Source organism: Dipodomys spectabilis, unplaced genomic scaffold (assembly GCF_019054845.1).
Source record: "Dipodomys spectabilis isolate Male_0828 unplaced genomic scaffold, ASM1905484v1 ptg000219l, whole genome shotgun sequence".
Classification (NCBI taxonomy): domain Eukaryota; kingdom Metazoa; phylum Chordata; class Mammalia; order Rodentia; family Heteromyidae; genus Dipodomys; species Dipodomys spectabilis.
In genome coordinates this window covers 483,271-507,396 of record NW_024870896.1, presented here as the reverse complement: position 1 = coordinate 507,396, position 24,126 = coordinate 483,271, and the positions used below count along the sequence as shown (strand labels likewise).

At 43.5% G+C, this 24,126-nt stretch overlaps 2 protein-coding genes across 2 annotated transcripts in view; one reads left to right on the top strand and one right to left on the bottom strand.

Moving 5' to 3' along the window:
- Positions 1-387: 387 nt before the first annotated feature.
- LOC122122938 (vegetative cell wall protein gp1-like) lies at positions 388-1,230 on the bottom strand. The gene has a single exon (XM_042697385.1). It carries the CDS (start codon positions 1,228-1,230, stop codon positions 388-390), a length of 843 nt encoding a protein of 280 aa, XP_042553319.1.
- Positions 1,231-2,100: 870 nt separating this feature from the next.
- Neo1 (neogenin 1) overlaps positions 2,101-24,126 on the top strand; it is a 122,809-nt gene continuing 100,783 nt past the window's right edge. Inside the window, exon 1 of the mRNA XM_042697384.1 lies at positions 2,101-2,230. Coding sequence (XP_042553318.1) covers positions 2,101-2,230 — 130 coding nt within the window. The remainder of the gene's footprint in view (positions 2,231-24,126) is intronic.

The window sequence follows — 24,126 nt, the reverse complement described above, 5'->3', positions numbered from 1 at the left end:
TAACCAGACAGCCCCGAGCCAAAGTTGGCACAGATTTCCTAGGTGACAAAAATGCACAGTGCCCCCCCCCCCACCAGTGACAGACAGGTCCTCATGGGGGACCTGGGCCTGGGAAGGGGGGGATCCCCACGACCGCCCCCAAAGATGGCACACCAGACCTCTGCCTGGGCCCCCCACCCCGCGATGAGGGCGGTGTCTGGGGAAGGTGGATGGGTGGGCCTGGGGGATGTGGGGTGCCCGGAGGGGTAGATAGGGGGGGGATGAGGGGGATGGGTGGTACGGATGGGGTGGGGGGATGAGCAGTGTCCGGGAAGGGGGAGAGGCCTGGGGGGGGCAGGCAGTGCCCGGAGAGGGGCAGTGGGGGCAGTGGAGGGGGGGAATCGGCGCCTAGGGGGGTAGATGGGGGACGGGGCGGGCAGTGTCGGGGTGGATGAGGGGTGTGTGGTGCCGAGTGGGGGGTAAGATGAGGGGCGTGGGCATGCCCACGGTGGGCGAGCAGCGCCGGGAAGGGGGCAGCGCCGGGGGGAGGAGGGGTGGATGGGGACTCGGGGGCGGGGGAGGGGACAGCGCTCGGGGGACGACGCCCTGGAGGGGACTTCGGAAAAGGGGGGGAGTGATATACGGGGGAATGTGAGAGGGACTTGGGGGGCACGGCGCTCGTGTGGGGGGATCGGGCGCTCGGGTGGGGGGTCGGGGCGTGGGGGGCGCGGCACCGGATGGGGGATCGGGGCGCTCGGGTGGGGGATCGGGGCGCAGGGTGGGGGATCGGGGCGCTCGGGTGGGGGATCGGGGCGCAGGGTGGGGGATCGGGGCGTGGGGGGCGCGGCGCCGGGTGGGGGATCGGGGCGCTCGGGTGGGGGATCGGGGCGCAGGGTGGGGGATCGGGGCGCAGGGTGGGGGATCGGGGCGCAGGGTGGGGGATCGGGGCGCAGGGTGGGGGATCGGGGCGCTCGGGTGGGGGATCGGGGCGCAGGGTGGGGGATCGGGGCGCTCGGGTGGGGGGTCGGGGCGTGGGGGGCGCGGCGCCGGGTGGGGGATCGGAGCGTGGGGATCGGGGCGCTCGGGTGGGGGGTCGGGGCGTGGGGGGCGCGGCGCCGGGTGGGGAAATTGCAGTCCCGGCGGCCCGGCCGGGGAGCGGGAGCCGCGCCAGGCCTCACCAGGCCGGGCGGGCTCGCTATTGTGTTTGGCGAGCGCCGACCCCGCGCCCCGGGCTTCCTTCCCGGAGGCCATTCGGCTTCCTCCCGGGCCCTATATAGTCTCTAGTCCCGGGCTGCGCACCCGCCGCGGCGCTCCCGCCTCGCCGATCGAAGTCTGGCCTCGGAGTGTCGGGGGGATCCCCAAACCCTGAAATCTCTGCCCCCGGGGGGAGGTGAGATTCCCCGCAGTCCCCGCTCCGGGGGCCGCGGGCTGGAGGCGGGGCGGAGCGCTCGCTTCTCCGGGGTTTCCCTGACGCCAGCGGCGGCGGCTGCAGCTCCCGGCGCGCGCGCCCCGCGCCCGTCCGCGGCTCCGGGCGGGAGGGGGAGGGGAGCGAGTCCGAGCCGATCTCCCGCGGATCGCGAGGCGGCGGCCGGGATTGGAGCGGCGCACGCGCACGCGCGCGCACGCCAGGGCGGGAGGGGGAGAAAGGGCCGCGAGGAGGGGGGGGGGAGGGTGTGTGTGTGTGTGTGTGTGTGTGCCCGGCGTGTGAGGCGCGCGCGCGTGCGCGGTGGGTGCGCGCCGGCCCCGCCCCCGCCCGGCCGCCCGTCTCCGCCCCCCTCGCGCCGCTGTGTGCTGTGTGGAGCCGGGAGTCGGCGGCGGGTGGCGGCGCCTGGAACCCGGAGACCGAGCCGCTCCCCGCCATCGCCCGCCCGCCTCCCGTCCTTCCACCGGCATCCCGTTCCGGAATGTCCTGACGCCCCTCTCTGCTCTTCTCCCGCCTCCCCCTGCAGGAGGGTGGCGCCCCCGAGTCTCGGGGTCTCGTCGGAAAGGGGGGCCTCGCGGGCCGGGCCGGGCGCCGCCTGAGGGGAGCCGGGCCCGCGGCGAGGGACCGGCGGAGGCGCGCGGCGGGGACGGGGCGGGCGCTGCCAGGCGCCGCGGCCGCCGCTCCCGGGCACGAGAGAGATGGCGGCGGAGCGCGGCGCCCGGCGCCCCGGCGGCCCCTCCGCGGCGTCCTGGCTCTGCTGCGTGCTGTGGCTGCTGCTCGGGCGCCCGGCCGCGGCCGCCAGGAGCGGCTCCCCGGGGCCGGCGGCAGGTAAGCGACGGGAGGAGGCGGGAGGGAAGCGGGGGAGGCCCGCGGGTCGGGGGCGCCCGGAGCCGGGGCGCAGCGGCGGGATGGGGGGGGGGGATCCCGGAGGAATCCCACCCACAAAACGTGCGGGAACTTCTCCGCCTCGGCTCCCGCGGCCGAGGGTGTGCGTGTGCGTGTGCGTGTGTTGGGGGGGGTGAGTGCTGCGGGCGGGAGGGCCGGGGAGCGCGCGGGGCCTGGGGCTGGGAGAAGGGGGATCGGGGGAGGGTAGAGGGGGGGCTCCGGGGTCCCCGGGGTCGGCTTTGTACCCGGAGGCAGGTTCACCCCCTCTCCGCGCTCCCCGCCCCCCCCCCCTCCAGGCTCATCCCACTTGTAAGAGTGGGACATTCTTGTGCTCGCGCAGGCACCAGCAGAGGCCACCACTACACACCTCATTAAATCCACAGCCGCCCCGGCCAGCGCGCATTCACGGTCAGGAAAGGGAGGGAGGTGGGGGAGAGGAGGGGGCTTGCACTCCCTGCCTCCCTCCCTCCCTCTCTCTCTCCCTCCCCCCCCTCGCCCTCCTCACCCCCACCCCGTGTCCAACCCCGAGGGGTTCCCAGCTTCTTAAAGTCCCCCAGAAAAGCGCGCTTTAACTCCATCTCAGCGTCTCGTCGTGCACCGATTGCTGCCCGAGCCTGCGGGAGTGGGAAGAAGGGGGTGGGGAGGTGGCCTAGGAAGGGGCAGGGGGAAGGGGAAGGACACGGGGGTCCCTAAGCCCCAAAGGACGCCTTGGGAGCTGGGGGAAGGAGGGGCCGGATCGTGGGTCCCAGGGATGATTCAGTGTGTGTATGTGTGTTTCCGTTATGAAATGCCTCCTCTTTTGGGGGGATTACAAACTGTGTTTACAGCCAGTTAACCAGCCTTGACCTAAGGAATTAATTCATTGACCAAGCGTCCCAGATTTTTTTTTTCTCCTGTTTGTGTATTATTTCCGAGTGACACTATAAAACAAATGGGATCTCAAAAGCCACTTTCGCTCTTTTTTTTTTTTTTTTTCATTTCATAGGCTTCTGAAATCACTCGTGTTACTCGTTTGTTTAGAGGGGCCCAGTGAACAAACCAACAAAACGGTGCAAGCATTTGAAGGGCAAATTAGCGTGTACTTTGTCAACTTTGTTTGACCAAGGTGGTGTGCCATAAAACTTGAGGAAACTTTCACTTACTTTCATGATGTAAATTTTTTTTTTTTTATGTTCTGAAAGTCATCCGATTAGGACACAGTGGCAGCTTGTTATTGCTAAACCAGCCATTGTTTCCTCTTGGTTAATATGAAATTCTATTTAAAAAAATCACCTTGCAATGTCACTTTGGATGATGAGATTTTGATTTTCTTTTTGAAAGGTCTGTGTGTGTGTGTGTGTGTGTGTGTCAGTGTGTCTGTATCTGTGTCTGCCACATGTTGAGGACAGCTTTAAACCTGGAGTCCCAATGTGTTATATACAGCTAGGTAAAGTCAAATTAGCATCACTTAAAAGATCAACGAGTTCAACGTGTAGGACACACCTTCCCAACCTGAAAATGAAACTTGGGTCATCTGTCTTGGAAAACAAGTTTCTCTTCCTCTTGGCTAATATTATGTGTAAATGTATAAATACAATCACATGTGTGTTTGATATAGCGTGTAGAGTTTTTTTGTTTAAAGGTTTTTCAGTAATTTTGTAAGTTAAGTGTTAGCAGTCTTATTAGGATAATGAAATAATGTAAGCAGTCTCTTAGGCTGCTATCTTAACATCTGTTTCAACATGAACTCAATCGATTTGTTTTATTTTGCACTGAGGAGTTAGTTGCAAGCCCTGTGCTCTCTGCCTTCATGAAGTCTGGTGTGTAGGTAGGAAAAATAGCCATTTAAGTAATTATATAATTAAGGACGTGTGATAAGCGCTACAAAGGAAAAGAGGCTTTGAGAAAGTGTCTGCTGGAGTGACTTACCTGGGTTGTCCAGGTGTTTGAGAAGTGAGATCTGAGGGCTGATGCGGTGAAGGTTGGGAGGCTCACAGCTCATTAATTAGTGGTGTGGTCTAGCACACAGGACAGTTAACTCCTCTGCCTCATTACCAAACGGAAAGGTAGGACCGCAGTAAGTTTAGGTTGCTCAGTTTCTGTTGGAAGGAATGGAAGAGCTCACAGGCATGGAGAACTCATTAAATAGTATCTGGAATAGGCTCTCAGTAAATCACGTCATTGGTCAGTAGTCTTGTTATTTATTTATTTATGTAGAGAGAGACTCAGAAGTCTTTTTGTATGTGTTCGGAGAGTGGAGATATCAGTAATATAAGGTGGAAGAAAGTAGACTCGAGGGACCACAGGCTAGATGAATGTTTCTAGCTTAGGCTAGACATGGGATGGTAGAGTAAAAAAGGGCCAGTGAAGATTGGAAAGTGGTCAGCAGTAGTGGCTCAGAAATGAGTTGGCATACAGTGAGGCTGTGGGAATGGAGGGAGTAAGGAGGAGCAGATATCTGGTAAGATTTCTAGGGAGATGACTTCACAGAGCTCCCTGATCATTGTAAGTCATTTTGGTTTGAGGCGGACATTCCTCACTGAACACTCCCTCGCTGTTTACTTGATGATGTAACTCGTTACCTCACGAGGCTGTCTATTCCTGTTTTGGATAACTTTTGTTTAGAGACTTTGCTTTGTGCAGAACACTCTTTTTGAACCTTTTCCTCTTCGCTTGCTGTTACCAGCATCAACCTTTCATTGATAACTTCTCCATTTGTTAGATTTTTCTTGCGCGCACTCATTGGATTTTGGTTTCTGATGTTTATCTCATTATCTCTGTTTTCATCTGCTACCTGTAAGTAAGTAAGTGCATTCTTACAGGCTCATTGCCTTCACTAGATACTTTACAGTAAGTGGGTCTGAAGGTAAACTGAGTTTTGTGTCTCTTCCCTCCAACTTCCCTTATCCCCTTTCTCCAGCAATAACAAAAACAATGACTGGCCCATGTTCATCCACTCACTCAAATTGAGATCTAGAATACCTTCTTGTTTTTTTTTTTTTTTATCGCCAAAGCCAATAGTCTTGTTGGTTTTACCTCTTGGGTGTCTCTTGAATGTTACTTTCTTATCTTTGTCCTCACCTGGACTAACAGGAGTGACTCCATATTAAATCTCTTGGCCTGTACTATTACCTCTGAAAGTCTGTCTTCCTGCTAGAATAAGTGAGCTTTGAAATAGTTACTAGCATGGTCCTCCTACTTATAAATCTCTTACCTAGTGTTCCATAGCTTGGGTGTAAGAGATGGAGAGATCCTTGAATTCTTCTTGATAAGGAAGTAGTAGTAGTTGGGAGAATGTTTTGTATTTCCTCTTTAAGGTACCATTAGAAATAACATTGACAATACAGATATTTTCCCCCTGTTAATTCTGGGGCTTGAACTCAGGGTCTGGGCTGCTGTCACTTTGCTTTTTTTACTCAGGCTGGCTCTATCTGCCACTTGAGCCACAGCTCTACTTCCAGCTTCTTGGTGACTAATTGGAGATAAGAGTCTCATAGACTTCATACCCTGGTTCACTTCAAACCATGATCTTCAGATCTCAGCCTCCCGAGTAGCTAGGATTACAATGTGAACCATCCATGGGTGCCTGGCCTTAAAAATGTCCTTAGGGAGGGGGGCTGAGGAGATTTGATAATGATACTTACTTGGTACCTGACACTTTCACTGATTGGCTAGTGCTCTATCAATTGCACTGTACCTCCAACTTCTAAGAATAGGCTTATATCAAGACCTTTAAAATTTAGTCGGTTGGTTCCTTCTATGGATAGAACTTAAGATATAATTTTGACTAGTTGCAAACTCCTGTCTTTGGGGGCTAATTATGCACAAAGCTGTGTACTTGTAGATAGATACTGAGAGGAATTGGATGTATTTTCTGTTCTAGGGAGGCATTTGGCCTGATGATGGAGATACGAGGATAATAGGTAACTTGATTTGGAAAAAGTGTCATTACGGTTCTAGGAGGAAAGCATTCTGCATGTCACTGTTGATCAAACACTGGTACTAATCTCTCCCCATCTTGAGGCCTAACTCAGTCTTATGAAGCCAGGATGCTAGAGTTCGCAGAGTTCTCAAAAAGGGAGTGGTTTCTCATTTCTTATAGGTGATTACTAGAGTGTTAGAATACATGATTCATGGATGTGCATAATGGAGCCACATGGGCTACAGCAACTACCCTATCTTCTGGAAATCCTAGGATTAGTTCCTGGTGATAGCTGGTAAAAATTACTAAGGAGTCCCGAGCAGAGTGCACTTAAAAATTATATTGCATAGAAATTGAATACAGAATGCTTGTTTTTCTGCATAGAAATTGAATACAGAATGCTTGTTTTTCTGCTGCAGAATAAGCGAGTTAAAAATCAGAACTAAAAAAAAATCAGTTAAGCTGTCATAATTTACACATTCTGAAATAGAATAATTATGCTTCATATGTAATTTTTATTGATTGTGTACATAAATATAGCAACTAAAGTTTGAGCATTTCTTTGACTCATTTTGAAAGCTTTTGAAATTTAAGATGGTGCGATGATGTGGTTGTGTGTGTGTGTGTGTGTGTGTGTGTGTGTGTCCGCACGCGTGTGCATGTGTGCATGTGTATGAGTGCCTGTGTATGCACACATGTGCCTGTACTTGGGCTTGAACTCAGGGTCCTGTGCTTTTTTTTGCCCAAGGATAGTGTTTTACCACTGGAGCCAGCTTTTTGGTAGTTAATTGGAAATAAGAATCTCATGGACTTTTCTGCCTGGACTGGCTTTGAACCTCAATTTTCAGATCTCAGCCCTCTAAGGAAGCTAGGATTAGAGGAATGAGCCACCACACCCAGCTAAAGGTTTTATTCGTTTTAAATTTATACAGTGATAATATTTTATACTTAAGGGATTGTGTGCACAAAGTTTTTTGGTAATAACTCCTTTTATTAAGAACACCTCACCCACCTAGCACTCAGTCTTTTTACACCTTACCTCCAGAATATGGCTGAAGACTAGAGTATAAGAGAAATAACTTCAAATGAAACAATTTCTATGCACCAAAGCAAATAAGTTTCTCTGGATCCCAGAGGTACTTTTTTGAGCATATCTTTAATTCATAATCATTTCTGACAAACAGGATAATCTCATTTCTAAGCCCATAGCTGATCAGAAGTGGGTAGAAGGATTGTCTTGGGAATGCTCCTGATAACAAGTTGTGACAATTGCAAGGAAGGGAACTTAAAATCAGCATAAGAGCACAAAATCTCCCACAAACAGTCATTGTCTCAGCCAGATGGAGAAAATTTTCCTTTCTTCTCTTACTGTTTTACTGCTAAAGGATATTGCCTGTTGCTGGCCTTTTACCCATCATATTACACACGTATTTGCTGTCTGGGAGATCCATCTTCCCTCAGAAATCTCACCTCACATTAGTTTGTGTCCAGGTGGAGGCCTGAGGTGGGAGGAAGGGGACCATAAGTAACACAGGAGGGAGGTTGCAGAGCGTGGTTCCTGTTCTACTGATGTCTACCCCTCTGGCCATGGAATTTATCTTTATTGACAGCATTACTGAACCTGATTGCTCAACCAAGTTTGTGTATTTTTAATTTGGGGAGCAAAGTTAATTACTAGTTTCACTCAAACAGTTCTAAAACATTATAGAATATGGTAGCAAAATATGAAGCCATACACTCCAAACCTCAGTCCTCCAAACATAACCACTTTTAATGGCCATGGACTTCATGTTTTATATAAACTGTTAAATACTTACATAATACATGATATAACAAAAAAATACCCAAGTTGGACTACATTCATTGTTTTAGGACCTCTTTCCATGTGGGTAAATAAACTCATCACAGTTGTTTTGATATCCATCAGATGTTTTACTGTGTCATAATCTGTTTTAATCAGTTCTCTTTTGATGCTCCCAGATTTTTATTGCAAACAAATGTACCTACTTTTTTTTTTACAAATGTCATTGCGACCATGTACAAATGTACCATTGGATTACTTTGTAGATGTGGAATTGTAAGGCAGGATAGCATATATGTTTATTTTTTTTTGAATTATCCAAAATGATAAAGTGGTTTGCCTGTGGATAGCTTTTTGAGAAACCTCAGTATGAATAAATGGTGGGATAGTGCTAAAACAATATTGATCCTTTTCCTAATCCTTATAGTCTTGGCATAGACCTTTTTGGAGTGCTAGGCAGGGAGAGCAAAGGCTTTCAAAGATAATTCTGAATGCTGAATTCTTTACCTCAAATGACATTGTAATAATTTACACCCACCCCCATTGGGCTGTGGTAAACAACCATTGTGTTTAATGTGTGTTCATGCTTTAGGAGAGTCTGGCTTATCTTATTAATTAAACGTAAACTGTATCATAGTTATTATTATTATATACTAGATGGCAAGGCTAGCCAAAAAGACATGAAAACTAGATAATGCTTATGTAGTTGGCTTTATATTTTTATCTGGTGGCTTTGTATAATTAAGTTGCTAAATGAGTGAGTTTGTGGCAAGGAAGATAAGGATTTGTTTCATTTGATATTTTGGCTGTTTCTGGGGAGATGAGGTTGTTTTGAAGCCAGGTTATTGTTGTTTTTTAAGGTGGCCAGTTATTTTAATTTTAGATTTTTTTTTTCTGGTGAGGGGAATGGGAGAGTAAAGTGAATAGTTATGCAAGGTAGAATAAAGGCAAAAGCTACAGAAATATATATATGTATATATATATATATATATATATTTTTTTTTTGCCAGTCCCGGTGCTTGAACTCAGGACCTGGGCACTGTCCCTAAGCTTCTTTTGCTCAAGGCTAGTACTCTACCCCTTGAGCCAAAGTGCCGCTTCTAGCTTTTTCTTTTTTTTTTTTTTGGTCCGGTCGTGGGGCCTGAACGCTGGGCCTGGGCGCTGTCCCTCAGCTCTTCAGCTCAAGGCTAGCACTCTACCACTTGAGCCACAGCGCCACTTCCGGCTTTTTTGTTATGTGGTGCTGAGGAATCGAACCCAGGGCCTCAGGCATGCAAGGCAAGCGCTCTACCACTGAGCCACCTTCCCAGCCCGCTTCCAGCTTTTTCTATTTACGTGGTACTGACGAATGGAACCCAAGGCTTCATACATACAAAGCAAGCACTCTACCACTAAGCCACATTCCCAGCCCCTACAGAAATATTTTTGACAGTGAACTGTTCTCCAAAGGTCCATTTTATTCTGAAGTTTATTTTTTGTTACGTAATGGAGAGGTGATGATTACATGATAAAACTACAGCCAGGTAATCCTTAAAAATTGATCTTGATGTCATGAAAGAAGTTTGAGAGTAGTACTTATTCCCTTTCCAGTTTTGTTGTTGTTATTGTTTTGGTGCCAGTCCTGGAGCTAGAACTCAGGGCTTGGGCACTGTTCCTGAGCATTTGTGGGTAAGGCTAGTGCTCTACCACTTGAGCCACAGCTCCACTTCCAGCTTTTTTGGTGTTTAATTGGAGATAAGAATCTCATAGATTGCCCTGCCTGGGCTGGTTTTGAACTACAGTTGTCAGATCCCAGCCTCCTGAGGAGCTAGAACTACAGGCATGAGCTACTGGCTCCTGACTGCTCTAGTTTTTTTAGTGTCTGAAAATTAAATTTATCATTACATACCACCTTTGTGAGACTTTATTTTCCATTAGATGTTATGTCTATGTTTGTTGTGATTATTGATTTCACTGGCATTTGTTCAAAGCCACTGAAGCACACTTCAGAACAGTGTGCCTTGGGAAGTCCTGGGTAGTTAGTTTGCCACCTTGTGAATAAATCCTTGTTTTAGAAACAAACTTTTGGAAGCTTTTTTTCTTTTGTGTGCTGGTCCTGGGGCTTGAACTCAGGGCTTGGACACTGTCCTTAAGCTGCTTTTGGTCAAAGCTAGTGCTCTACCCGCTTGAACCACAGCTCTATTTCCATTTTTTTGGTGGTTCACTGCAGATAAGAATCGCACAGGGCTGGGAAGGTGGCTCAGTGGTAGAATGCTTGCCTTGCATGCATGAGGCCCTGGGTTCGATTCCTCAGCACCACATAAGCAAAAAGAAAAAAGCCAGAAGTGGTGCTGTGGCTCAAGCGCTAGCGCACTAGCCTTGAGCTGAAGAGCTGAGGGGCAGTGCCCAGGCCCAGAGTTCAGGCCCCAGGACTGGAACCCCCCCCCCCCAAAAAAAAAAAGAGAGAATCACACAGTCTTTCCTGCCTGGGCTGGCTTTGAACCACCATCCTCATATCTCTGCCTCCTCAGTATCTAGAATTACAGGCGTGAGCCACTGGTGCCCACCTTTTGGAAGTTTTGTGGAAGAGTAGACTTACTCATTCTTCAGACTGCTTTTAGGTATTTATTTTCATCTTTTTTCCCTCTCTTTAAGAGTCACTGAAGTTTGTGGTAAGAAATACCATACATACCTTTGTGGTACTAGGCAAGCAGCTCTACTCTTTCCATACTCAAGTTTTTAGATCCTCTGCACATGCAGAATAGCATGTTCAATTGTAAAATTCTGTGTCACAATCATTTTCTTTCAAAACTCCTAGATGGTATTCCCTTCCCTCATTTAGTTTGATTGTAATGTTAATGAAGCTAGGAACTAAATAGCTGCATTGGTGTTTGCTGATTGTGTGTGTGTATGTGTCCAGGCCTGAACCCCAGCACAGCAATGCTCAAAGGTGGGAACTTGGGGAGGTGATGGATGGTGAGAGCTCTGGCCTCATTAGTTGATTAACCCATTAACCCACTGATAGGTTCATAGCTTAATGGGCTTTTAGAGGTGTAGAAACTTCAGGAGGTGAAAGAAGTAGGTTACTGAGAGTGTGCCCTTAGGGTATAGTTTGTTCCCCTTCTCTCCCTTTTTTTCTCCTCTCCCCTTCTCCTGTTCTCCCTTCTTATGGTAGTTATATGAGAGGTACTAATCATCTCCAGTCATTTCAGTGCTTCAGAGATTGAGATGATGGAAAATGTGGGCTTCCACATTGGGAGTTGAAATAGTCTGGATTGCTTTTACTTCTTAGATGTAGTCCTTTGATATCCTAATCCCCAGCCTAAGGGGCTTAGCCTCCTTTTTGGCAGGTCATTCACCCCATTTCTTTCCCCTCCTCTGGGTCTGTCAGAAGCTATGTTTATCTCGGCCTCTCTTGAGCACTAGTAGTTTTTAGATTATGCTGATTCCTCTGGACAGAAAGAGCATCTTTGTTTTTTCATGTCTCAATTTTTCATTGCCTGGATTATCTTCTCACAGATACTTTGTATTTTATCCAGTTTCTCCAGGCTTTCTTAGTGGAAGAGCTGGTATGAACCCCATCTATTCTTGTCTTCCTGGAAGTTGAATTCTCTCAAATTTCAAATTTGTTTTTTTTTTTTTTTTTTTTTTTTGGCATGTGTGATGGGCTCATTATTGTCCCTATTGTATTCCTTTTAAGATGTTCTTCAGTTATTATGTGTTCCAAAACACCCTTTGTTGATTTCATGTTATTCTCTTTTCATGCACTACACTATTCTCTTAAATTTCTTGGATCCTTATAGGAACTGGAATTTAGTTGGAATTTCTGTGGTTGGGAATTTGAGTTGTTTGTTTTCTCCCTAAAATTTCCATAGAGTTTATGATTATTTTTGCTGTAATGGATAGAACAATCAATCATTCTAGCTCCTAGGTCTTTTCAAGTATATATGAAGGGAGGTTGATGGTGGGATCCTGTTGATTTGTGTTTAGTATTCCTGGTTGATAAGGACTCTTGAAGCTTGAGTGCATTCCTGTTCTATATTTCAGGTGGTTCTCCCCCCCCCCCCCCCTTTTTTCTTTTTGCTATATTTTTGCCTTGCTGGATCCTTACTTTCCTGATTTGCAAGGCTAAGGGATAGTGTGACACAGCTGTGTGACAGGGACATTTACTGCTGAAGGCATTTGTTTTCAGTGCTAATTGCAAGAATTCTAATTGGCTGCCTATACAGGTTGCAGAGTTAGTAGTGGCAGTTTCCCTTCTCCCCACACTACCATTCTCTCTTGGTAGATGTATATCGAGGCCCTGGAATTGAGGCACACATGCTGTTTTAGGCTTACACAACCAGCCTCTGTGGAAGACCTAACCTTAAGACACGATCATACACTGATGTGTGTATTGGTTTTCTTTTAAATTCAAAAATCCAAAACCTCATTTTTATTTTCTTCTAGCTTTTCTATGATTTGCTTTCATCATAAAATTGTTTTATGGTATTACAGTAGTGTTTTTTGTTTTTTTTTTGTAGTACCAAGGGTGAACTTAGGGCCTCTTACTTGCCTTGCATGCACTTGACAACTTGAGCCATGTCTCTAACCCTGTGCTGCTACTCTGAATTTGCTTGGGCATAAGAACTGTCTCTTGAAGACTTGTCATAGTTCTGAAAATCTTTTAGTTAATTTTCCACGAAAATCACCATATTATGTTTTCTGTTCATTTCTTTTTGAAACAGAGTCTTAACTATGTAGCTCAGGCTTGCCTAGAACTCCTGGTCCTCCTGCCTCAGCCTCCTGTGTGCACATGCCATGCCCAGTCCTCATGCTTTCAATGATTTTTTTTCAATTATGAAATATCACTAGTATTTAGATTGTGTTGCATTAATGTCTGGAAATTCCATTTTTAAAAAAGTTTTGGTTTTGCTTTATTAACTGTTTAAAAGGCGAACATAAGTAAAGTATATAGAGGCTTTGTTTTTCCAGAACAGTAAATTTCAAAGTAAATAATAGTAAGCCTTCATTGAGTATATGCTGCATGCTAAATTCTGTGCTGGAGCTGTTAGGGTGAGAAAATTTACTTAAGGTCCTGGTAAAATCTACATTCCAGTTGCGTTGAGATAGAGAGAGAATAATATGTAAGCAAGTGATCTATACTTGGCCTTGCCAAAAAGAATTTGGAACTCTAGTTAAAAGATAATTAACCAGCCTGACCATTCATTATAATACATGCAAGAAAAAGAGGGATGTGTGCATGTGTAGAGAAGACAGCGGTGACAATGATAGAAACCTTAAACCAACTACTTTGGTAACTTGGATTAGGATTTTGGTAGAGGGAAGTTCATGGAGTTAAAAGGTGATAAAGTAGATTTGGTGGATTACATAAGGTAAGGGAAAGTGATATGTCAAAATAATTTGCATACTAGCATGGAAGGTGCTTTTATTAGGAAAGAACTCATTTTGGAGGGGCAAGAAGAGCATGGGTTTAATTTTACACATATGAATTTGATATGCCTTTGAGTCAACCAAGGAGCAGTTGTACTGCCTGTAGATTTGTGAACCATATGTTTACAGAGTATGGTTGAGTTGAGGGTAGGCTGTTATAAGACAGGAGAAATGAGTGGAGCCGTAGGTGCACTCGGGGAGAGAGCTGTATTATAAGAGAGCTGTATTATCTTTTGCACTTAGTCACTCATGAGCCATTGGTGATCTTATATGCAGGTGGAATTTGGAAATAGGTCGACAACTAAGAAGTAATGGAGGAAATGAAGACTGGAAAGTTCCAGAACTTGAGCAGTATTATAGGGATGACTGAACGTAGCGGTTGAGGTTTAATGAGTGGGGTCTGTGTGCTTGATGGTTGTGTGTAGGGATGTGTTTAATGGACAAGACTCTTGAGTGTATTTAGGTTGTGACATCATGGAGCTCTGAGCAGAAGCAGAAAGATTGGCCTTCAGTTGAAGAAGAGAAAACTCCGACCTTTAACTGGAGGAAAGGTACATTACAAACAGGTGAAAATTCTTCATAAGGACATGAGGCGCCTGCTGTGTGCAGGTAGGAAATAGCTTTGAGGAGAGTTAAGGTACTAGCTGACCAGGCAGATAGGATTGCTTGTACTAGTACTAATATGACAATCTACCAGAGGAGGAGATCAAACAAGATTGTAAATGCTGTGAGGACAGCATTGTTTTCTATGCCCTTTACCCTAGGCTCTGCCAGGGGTCTGTAAGCACATTGGAGATTACGGGCTTCAAGTAAATATTTGCCTAAACTTGCATGTTAAATGAATAAGATTCTACTGTTTATGCATAAACAGTAACTACTGTTGACTGACTTGAATTTTTGTAGACTAATGATAGAATTAGTGAGTGAAGGAAGTATCTTCTGTAACAGTGTTTAGTTCACCATTTCAACAAATCTCTCCCTATAGCCTACTAAGCTTTCCCTTTAATTAAGTATGTGATGTACGCGGCAGATTTTATTCATTTGAGGACTCAGTCCTTGTCTAAACAGATAAAGGTAACAACCATGCTTGGTTAAGATAGATTAATGCAATCACAATTTTACCCCAGGGCCTTCTCTTTTAGACATCCTTCTCTAAAAACCTGTTGTGTCCAAAAAGTGGGAACTTCTGTAACCAATTTCTAGGCTAATTATCTGGTTTATTCATCTCACAATTAATGTAGTTCTCCTGTTTCACACCTGCCTCCCCACCCCCTTTTCTGATCTATCCCAATGGCCATTTTGTTACTCCTACTCTTGAGTAAGATCAGGAGAGGAAAAGCAGAGACTGTAGATAAAAATCTTGGCTAAAGGAAAGTGCTCTTGCTTGTTAGCTTCTTTTTCTTGTGCTGTCAGAAGTGACTGCCATCTTAATATTAATGCAATAAAATGAGTTCTTGATGTGTTGAGGTTACTCACATGTTGTCTTTAGATTATGAGGACAGTTAACCGTTGCCACGGGTAGGATTTTGTCTTCATGTTTGCTATAATGGAGGTATATGGCAGGAATACCTCATCTCTGGTCAATCTTTATACTGATCCCTTCTTTTCTATCCATCTTTATCCCAGTCCTAGCTAACTCCTTTTCTCCTTCCCTCTCCTGTCACTGTTTGTTGTACAAGCATTTGAAATACTGGCATTCAATGACCAGGATAGTAGACTAGTCAGGGTCAGGCATGAAACAGGCCAGATGGAGAGAGGCAGTGATCATATTCTAGGTAGCAGGCATAACTTATGTTTCTGTATTCTCAAGTATTAACACAGTGCCTGATAATATGTCTCCAGAAGCATTTCATTTTTTAAAAATTCTTTTACATTTTTACTTTCAGTGCTGAGGATTGAACTGAGAACGTTGTCTTTGCTAGGCAAGGGATCTACAACTGAACTATATTCTCAGCCCTTAATATTTCTTTCTAATGAGAGACTATTCAAAAATAAAGTCATAGGAGGGGACGCTTTAATAATTCCTCCTCCTCCATCTCCTTTCTTCGGTGCCAGTACTGGGGCATGAACTCAGGGCCTGGGCACAGTCCTTTAGCTTTTTGCTCAAGGTTGGCACTAGGCTACTCGAGCCACACCTCCTTTTTGTCCTTTTGCTGGTTAATTGGAGCTAAGAGTCTTATAGACTTTTCTGATGGGTCTGGCTTTGAACTAGACTGATGCTTTTTGACCAGCTGGATTGTAGGCATGAACCACTGATACTTGACTTTTTTTTTTGCTTTTATTGATGCCAAAAGTGAGGCTTAAATTCAGGAGTAGTTATTTAAGTTCCTGTGACTTGGCTAATTAGACAATAAAGAGAGATAAGTGAAGATAATATACAGTCACAACTTCCTAGGAATCCTAAGTTAAATAACCATATTGGACTTGGGGAAGGGGTTTTTGTCTTACTTTTGATACATGCCTGAATTTGCCAAAGTGTGCTATAGCACATACAGAATCATATAAGACATACTTTTTGTCCGTAAGGAACTTGTGTAATTTAACATGCAACAACATGTAAAAATTAATGTCTCTTAAAATGGTAAATGATAAAATGCCAAATGAGTTATATGCCAACTTTATAAAATGACATAGTGCTAATGGTCCATCATTAGGAGGGCATGTACTTAAGAGTTGCTCTCTAACAGCTGGAGAAGATTGAGGATGGGGAAACTCCATTTGATAGAGGCAATGGAAGTGTGTATCTCAGTAAGAGTTATACAGAAATTCAGTTGACAATTTCTTTTATATCAAATGATGTCATGTCGCCAGCTAAGAGATTCTCCCAATTAAGTTGAGTAGTGCTAGCCTGTTGTGAAATTATTTTATCTGGGTGTGTATTTGTGTGAGAAAGAATTCTTAGATCTGAGAATTTTTTTTTTTTCATTGGCAAGGACCTCCAAGATCATCTGCTTCAACCTTTGACAGCTGATTTTTTTTCCCCTTGCTTTGGCCACCACCATCTCTCTTCCTTTCCTTTCCTTTCCATAACTTGCTGCTTGTCTCCTAGGATCTAGAGCAATCATCATTTTGGTTTGTAAAATAACTATGTTTTCTTAATTCTTTATAACTTCTTAGGTAATGCTGCAGGATACAAGATGCTATCTTAGAAAAAGAACTTAGTGATCATAAGGGCAGAAACACTTGTGTGACTATTAAGAGGAAGCCTGTAGGCTTATACTACTTATAGCAATTCTTCAGCCACATTTTCAGGCTGTCCTAACTACATTTTAACCGGCTGCATTTAAAAAAAAAAATCACAAGTTAAACTACCAGTTATGTTCTCCACCCTCCTCGATTTTGGCAGAATAAAGGCCTGTTTCACAGAGCACACATAAGTAAGTACAAGGACGCTTATGTGAATGAAGTGCTGCTGTACAGCCCAGATCTGCTCTGATTTAAGGTGTAGCTGTTGGCAACTTCAAATAGTTTGTGTTCTCTGAGGAAGACATTCTGTCTACTTAACTAAATTGGGTAAAAATGAATTACAATTCTCTGATGGGAAATAGACTCTTAGATTCACTTATTCACTTAACAACCACTTTTGAGTAGCTACCTATGTACGAAGCATTGTGTTATCTAATGGAAGACGGAAGAAATAAATTAATCTGATAAAAGATGTATCATGCATAAAATAATCGTAAAACTAGGTAGAAAATGATGCATACTATAAAATGGCCTCCAAGGATTTGGGGGAAAAGTAAGGATATTACTCAGTAAACTTTCAGGGGATGGTGGGTGTGTGGCTCTTGTACGGGTAGCACAGGTCTTTGAATAGGATGCTGACTGTGGCTGTGGATATGTGGAGATGGAAGTTTGTGTTCCATAGTTGTTCTCCCAGTCTAGGAGTTAAAAACATAATGGGGCGGGGGAGGGGGGAGGAGCATATTCACCTTAAATTAAGCTTAGAGAATTTCTGCTGAAGAAGTGAGAGAATGATACTAATTTTGTTAGAATGATTTCAGTTGTGTGATAACATTAACCATAGTGGATGTTTGAGTCTTGTGTAGATTTAATCAGTTTGAAATGGGTTGTCATTTTTCTGGGAGGTCTTCATTATGATTGAGAAGCAACAGTGTAATTATTGGGCCTCCTCTCTCTCCACCCCTCAATCCACAAAAGGGCCCTTTTTAACTTTGATAATGGCAGTGCTCCTCTTTGCCACTCAATAAACTGTCTAGGACAGAAAAGGGTTCTTGGAAGGTGTAGGGATGCTGTGGAGTTGAGTGTGGCATGGGCAAACTCTTGGTTACCTAGGTACAGTAAACACTCTGTTTGCATTAATACACAGTTGCCTATATTTTCCTCATGTCTTTCTGCAAATCTCTTCTCCATGCTTGCCTACTCACTAGCAGTGCTGGGTGTTTCCAGGGCTTTAGGGGACTTCTCTGTCTGGTTTTCTTACATATAAAGCACTGTGTGCCAGAGACTTTTAAATAGTATGTAATACACAGTAAGTCATTTAAGTCTGTGGATTTAAACCCAATGAATGACAAGCAGGAATCTGAACTCAGGGCAGAATGGCAAAATGTTAAATAATACAGCATTCTTCCCTCTCTAGAATTCCTTCCTTCTATAAAGTGTGTGGCTCCTGCCTGCTTTTAGTTAAGCTACCTTCCCTGTCCCAGAGAGATAGGAAAGCAGCTCTTTTAAAAATTGTCCTGAGATATTAGAACAAAGAGATGGTTTTGGATTCTTACAGTTACTGGTTATGTACTACCCTAGATCCTTCACTTTGAAGAGCAGAGGTGTTACAGGAAGAAGGTTGTGTATATTGTATATTATTATGCCACATAAGTCTAATATTGTGGCTTTATGAATGCAATATGCATTTAAAAAAATCCTGGAATTGTTTTATTTAATGTTTTTAATTAAGTAGAAGTAGAATGGAAGTAGAGATGATTCTGTGAATACAGATCTTGTTAGCTATTTAGTTTTAATAAATATGCCAGTGGTTTTACCTTTTTGTTGTTTTATTGCATTTTTATCTGTATGGGAAAATATTCTTGGTTCAGATGTCTCCCTTTGCCTTGTTTTCTTTGTACTTGTGAAGGTTAAATATATTTCCAATCCATGGTCTTATGATTTTCACATACAGATAGTCAGACAACCTAGTAGTAGAGAGGATCTTTCACATAAGTATAGTAGTTGAATAGTTTCCCTTCAATATTGAACTGTTAGTGTTGGAACTACCGAGAGTGAACAAATTTCCTGGGAGGAAACGATAGTAAAATATTCAGGAAGTTGTTAGGAAATGAGAACTTGTGTTCTTGTTCAAACAGATAAGCCTCTGAGACCTTTGCATATATTCAATCAGTTTGTATTAGAGGAAGGAATGAAGATTTGGCAACTTTCTTCAACCAGCATTAGGGACCTTGGACTGCAGAACAATGGAATATCAAGTGAATACTGTATAGGAAAGAAAAATTTCCCTAAATAAAGGTCTTTGAAAATTGTTCTGCCTTTTTTTTTTTTTTGGCTCGTCATGGGACCTGAACTCTGGGCCTGGGCCCTGCCCCTCAGTGCTTCAGCTCAAGGCTAGTGCTCTACCACTTGAGTGAGCCATAGCACCACTTCCAGCTTTTTCTGCTTATGTGGTGGTGAGGAATTGAACCCAGGGCCTCATGCGTGCAAGGCAAGCACTCTACCACTGAGCCACCTTCCCAGCCCCGTGCCTTCTTATTTTTTGAGTGCTCATGATAAAGGGATAAAATGAGAACTTTCTGAAGTTAGAAAGTCATGTAAGTAACCTGGTGAAAAAGTTGCTCCTCAGGAGACCCATAGGAGTTGGGGGGCAGGGGGGCGCTTGAAGAGCAGAGGTATTACAGGAGAAAGTTGTGTGTATTGTAGACTATTATGCCACATAATACTGTGGCTTTGTGAATTGTGGGTTGAGTCCACCAAGTTTTTTTCCCCCCACACTTTTCTTCACATCACCATTAGACAGTTTGCAGTCCTTAATTTTAGCTGTTTTGTTCTAAAGTAATATCTTGCCAGCCTGTGTTTTTCCTTTTATCAAATGGAATTGGTTTACTAGTTGTTTTATTTAGCAAGAAGAATTTATTGGCTGGCGTTTTCCTCAATGTGTGTTCATAGCTGAGGCAGTTTACTCTTAAGCAGTAAGCTCTGGATCCACAGAGGCTCTAGCACTGTATTCAGTAGTTAGATATTTCTGTAAAATTTGCAGAACTGAGATCTTTTCTACTCCTATTCTTCAAAAGGGCCCCCAGATTGAAAGTGCTTCAAACCTGCCTGAGATAGATTTGGAGAGACTCGGCTTGCAAGCTATCAGAGGAAGTGATGTGAGGAAGCCAAGCCAGTGTGTGTGCTGGCCTGGGGATCTGTTCAGAACGTGTTCAGAGGACATGCCCGTGTCTACTGAGTGGCAAGGGCTATGCCACAAGCCTGGTAACAGGAGATGGTTTGTCACACCCAACATGGTGGAACCTTAGAGTGCTGTAGCCATCCTTAGATTTAAAGACCGCGTTTGCAAATAGTGTTTCCAGTAGCAATTTGAAGTAACTCAAAAATTATCCCAAGGTAATATATTTTATGTAGAAATTGAGTCATAGACTAAAAACTTAGAAGAATCATTTTGCAGAAAAATTTGAAAAGTTAGTATTAACAGATTAACTGAGAATAAAGTCTTCCTGATGGGAATAGTTTGCTGAGCACAGAATACAGTAGACACAGCAGTCTTCGAATGACTGTGACTTGAGGTCTTGACAGCTTCTTGGTTTGGTTAGTGGCTCTTCTCTCCATCCTTCCTTTTCTAATTATCCTCTGGCGTCTGTCTTTGTCCATCTTTTCATTTTAATCTCTTGTTCTCTTTGCTTTTGGATCCAAAGCTCTCATGCGCTTTGAGGATTTTTGAATAACTGGAATATGGATAACCACATTTTAAAATTGTATTTTAGTGTTCTGTTCTCTTTAAAGATAATTGGGTGTTCTGCATGTGCCTGGAGACAAATTTACAGTTAAATAAAAGTGTAACATTCTGCGAGCCAACTGTATCTAGCCTGTGGTTAACTGGCTTAGGTTCAAAAATGCTTACATTTATTTAACTTTTTCTAAAATTTCTTCTAATTGAACTGCCTTTTCAGGGCTGATAAGAGCATTTAACAGGAAGCTGTGTAAGATCTGCCATCTGGTGGTTAAATGTTGAAGCACATTAAGGATTTAATAATGGATTCTTGCCTTGGTAGGGATCATACTTAGATTTAGACTCTACTTCAGCTCTTTCACTATGTAGCATTTTATTTTGAGAAAATATTACCTTTAATATGATATATTTTGACTAATAGAGTCCTATCTACTTCATTAACTAGGTCTTGAATTATGAAATTGTGTATTAATGAGTTGAAATAAACTAATTACTTTGAAAAGATACTTGTCTTAAATTTGAAGAGTGTGGAATTTTGTTGATTACTCTATAACTTTTGGGTAGTCATTGATTCTCAGGAAAAAAAACCAATAAATTTGACAGGATAAATTTTTGGTGGGGGGGATGGGACGAAGCATTTTGTTGATTCACGTTAAAATAGAAGCAGGTAAAAACTTCTTAGCAAATAGATTACTAATGCAAATGAATATTATATGTGTTAGTCTAGAGATTAAAATAGTGACTAACACGGAAACATTCCTTGTCCTCATGGAGTTTATCATCCAGCTTGAGAAACAGAGCAGATACAGGGTGAGTTCCCCCAGGTAGCCAGCTGTGGTCTGACCCTGGCTCTGAAGTGGGAAGGAGGCTGGCAGGCATGAAGAATTGAAAGATTAGGGTGAGCTAGCATTGTAATGGAAGCAGGGAATCGTGTGTGAATGGGAACAGGAAAGAAAGGCTATGAGTAATAACTCAGGGCTTTGTTGGCGTGTTAAGGACTTTGGACTTGGCTATATAGACTAATGGGAAGCTGTTGAAGTATATGTGTAGTCAGGGAATGTTATTTATCATTAGAGAAATAAATGAGGACCAGACTGGAAAGAGGTAAGTTGGTTTAAATGCCTTCCTGGTATCTGTAGCTTGGAGTAGATGTGGTGAGAAGAGGCCATCTTTGATATGTATTTGAAGTAGAATAGACAAGATTTGGTGGCTGATTACATATTGAAGGGAGACCCAGAGGAGGACTCCAGGGATGACTCTAGACTTCGGGTCTTAAGGAGTAAAAAGCTGAATAACAATGTTCAATTCATAGTACATACATAGCACATTGAACAATGTTCAATTCATAGTTCAATTTATGTACGTAGTACATAATACATAGTACATGGATGTTGTAAAGGTGTCTTTATTTTGTGATTTCCCTTTTCTGCCTTCTACACCCTATTTCCCTTGTCTCCTGCTTTTATATATACATATATTAAAAATTTTTTTTTTCAGTTGTAGGGCTTGAGCTCTGGGCCTGGGCGCTCAAGGCTAGCACTCTGAACCACAGCACCACTTTTGTTTTTTTCTGGTGGTTAATTGGAGATAAGAGTCTCATGGATTTTCCTGCCTGGGCTAGCTTTGAACTGCAGTCCTCAGATCTCAGCCTCCCAAATAGCTAGGATTATAGGTATGAGCTACCCAAGCCCAGCTCTAATGTATGCTCTAATATATATATATATATATAGAGAGAGAGAGAGAGAGAGAGAGAGTATATTTTTTTTCTTGAGTATGCATCAACGTACACAAAATACAAAATATTTTGTTTTGACTTGTCACACTTAGCTTTACAGTTTATTTTGTTTCTTATTTCATAAATTACTAGCCATATGACCATAGGCAGATTAATAACTTTTGTCTTGTATCCTCATTTGTAAAAGGAAGATTTATAATACGTAGACTGTAGAGTTGTGAGAATTAAAAGAGTTGATTTGTGTAATGTGTTCTGTGTTTGTGGCTTTTCTCCTTCTGTCCAACATGATGCTTTAATATTGGTCCATGAACATTTAGTTCGGTGCCTTTATAGTCTGTATTCACTACACTACCATTTCCCAAGTGGTGAATCCTTAATTTTCTTCCAGTTCTGCTACCACAGATACATCTGCAATTGCGAGTTCTTTGCCCCGGATCCTTACTAACCTTTGTATAAATTTCTCTTCAGTACAAAGTACGGTTGTCAGATCATAGGGCAAATATATAATAAAATTTCACCAATAGTAGCTCAGTTACTTTCTAGGATGTTCTTACTCATACCCCTATCAAAGGTATGTGTGGGTTAGCATCCGCTCATGTTCTTGCCAGTAGTTGACAAGACTTACCTTCCTGAATCTGCCATTTGACACTGTGTAAAGTGCGTTTCTCATTGCTGACAAGTCTTGCTGGGATTTCAGCCATTAACTGTCTGCTTGTGTAACTTCTCCCACTAACAGCTCAGCCTTACTTTTGTGTCTCTCTTGTTGATTTGCAGCAGCTTTTTGTTCCTGGTACTGTTCTTGTTGCTTTTAGACATGGCAAATCATTTTTCCTTGTCATGTTTCTTTATTTTGCTTCTGATTTTCATTGAACAGAAGACTTAATTTTCTTGTGTTTAGACCCATTGTTCTTTTCTCATTTTTAATTTTAATTGATACAAGTCATATGAATTTGTCTTGTTAACAACATGATGTTTTGAAATATGTATGTTCTACCACTTGAGCCACTGCATTTTCTTGGTTAATTGGAGATGGAATTTTAGAGGCTGACTTTTTGAATGGCAGTCTTTCAGGTCTCAGATTCCCGAGTAGCTAAGATTACAGGCATGAGCCACTGGTACCTGACTAAGGTCTGGGTTAATTAAACCAATTAATATATGCATTATTTCACATACTTATTCTTTGTAGTGAGGGCACTGCTCTCGGAGATTATCAGGATTTAAGACAGAACTGGAGTTAGGGCTCCAGTGGTAATGCCAGCTGTAGGAAGAAGGGTGAGAATGTGTGTCCCTGAGTGAACTGGTACTGCACCAATTAAAAAATATATATAATACATTGTTATAACTATAGTCACCATGTTATGTAGTAGATCTCTTGAACATATTCTTTCTACTTAACTGAAATCGCTGTTGACTAATAGCACCCAACTATCAGCAACTTTCCTTCTTACACTTTCTTCAATGAGTTTATCTTTGTAGATGCCACAAAGAAGTGAGATCTTGTTAAGTGGCCCTAGGTCTTCTACTTTTCTTCTTTCATAATTGTTAAAGGATTTCACATAAAATAATAAGTATTATTGAGGCTCTGCTGTATTCTAGGTATGCTCCAGAGATGTAGCTGTGAACTAGACATACAGAGTCTAGTTCATGGAGCAACAGAATACCTGAATTGATAGTGCTAAGTGAGGAAATACGCAGTCATGAGGAAGTGTGAGGCAGGCGTGGGTGTTGGGTGGAGTAAAGATCACTAGTTCAGTTTAAAAAATTAAGTTAGTATATTATAAACTCAACTGTGTACTACAGTCCTCTGTTTTATCTTGTATGTGGTAGCTACCTTTAACCATCACTGTGAACAGAGTACATAATAGTTTCATTACTCCAAATCTCTATAGTCAAACCCTTTTTCCACCTCTAACCCTAGCAACCACCTATCTATATGCCATCCCGATAGTTTTTCATTTCCAGGATGTCCTGTAAGTGGAACCATACAGTATATAATCTTTGGAAACTAGCTTCTTTAAGCATAATAGTATGGAGACTTGTGAATATCAGTTTTTACAGTATTCCATTG

Bases quoted from the DNA above. Each gene is read 5' to 3' on its own strand.
- LOC122122938 (XM_042697385.1), bottom strand. From the start codon at position 1,230: ATGGCCTCCGGGAAGGAAGCCCGGGGCGCGGGGTCGGCGCTCGCCAAA.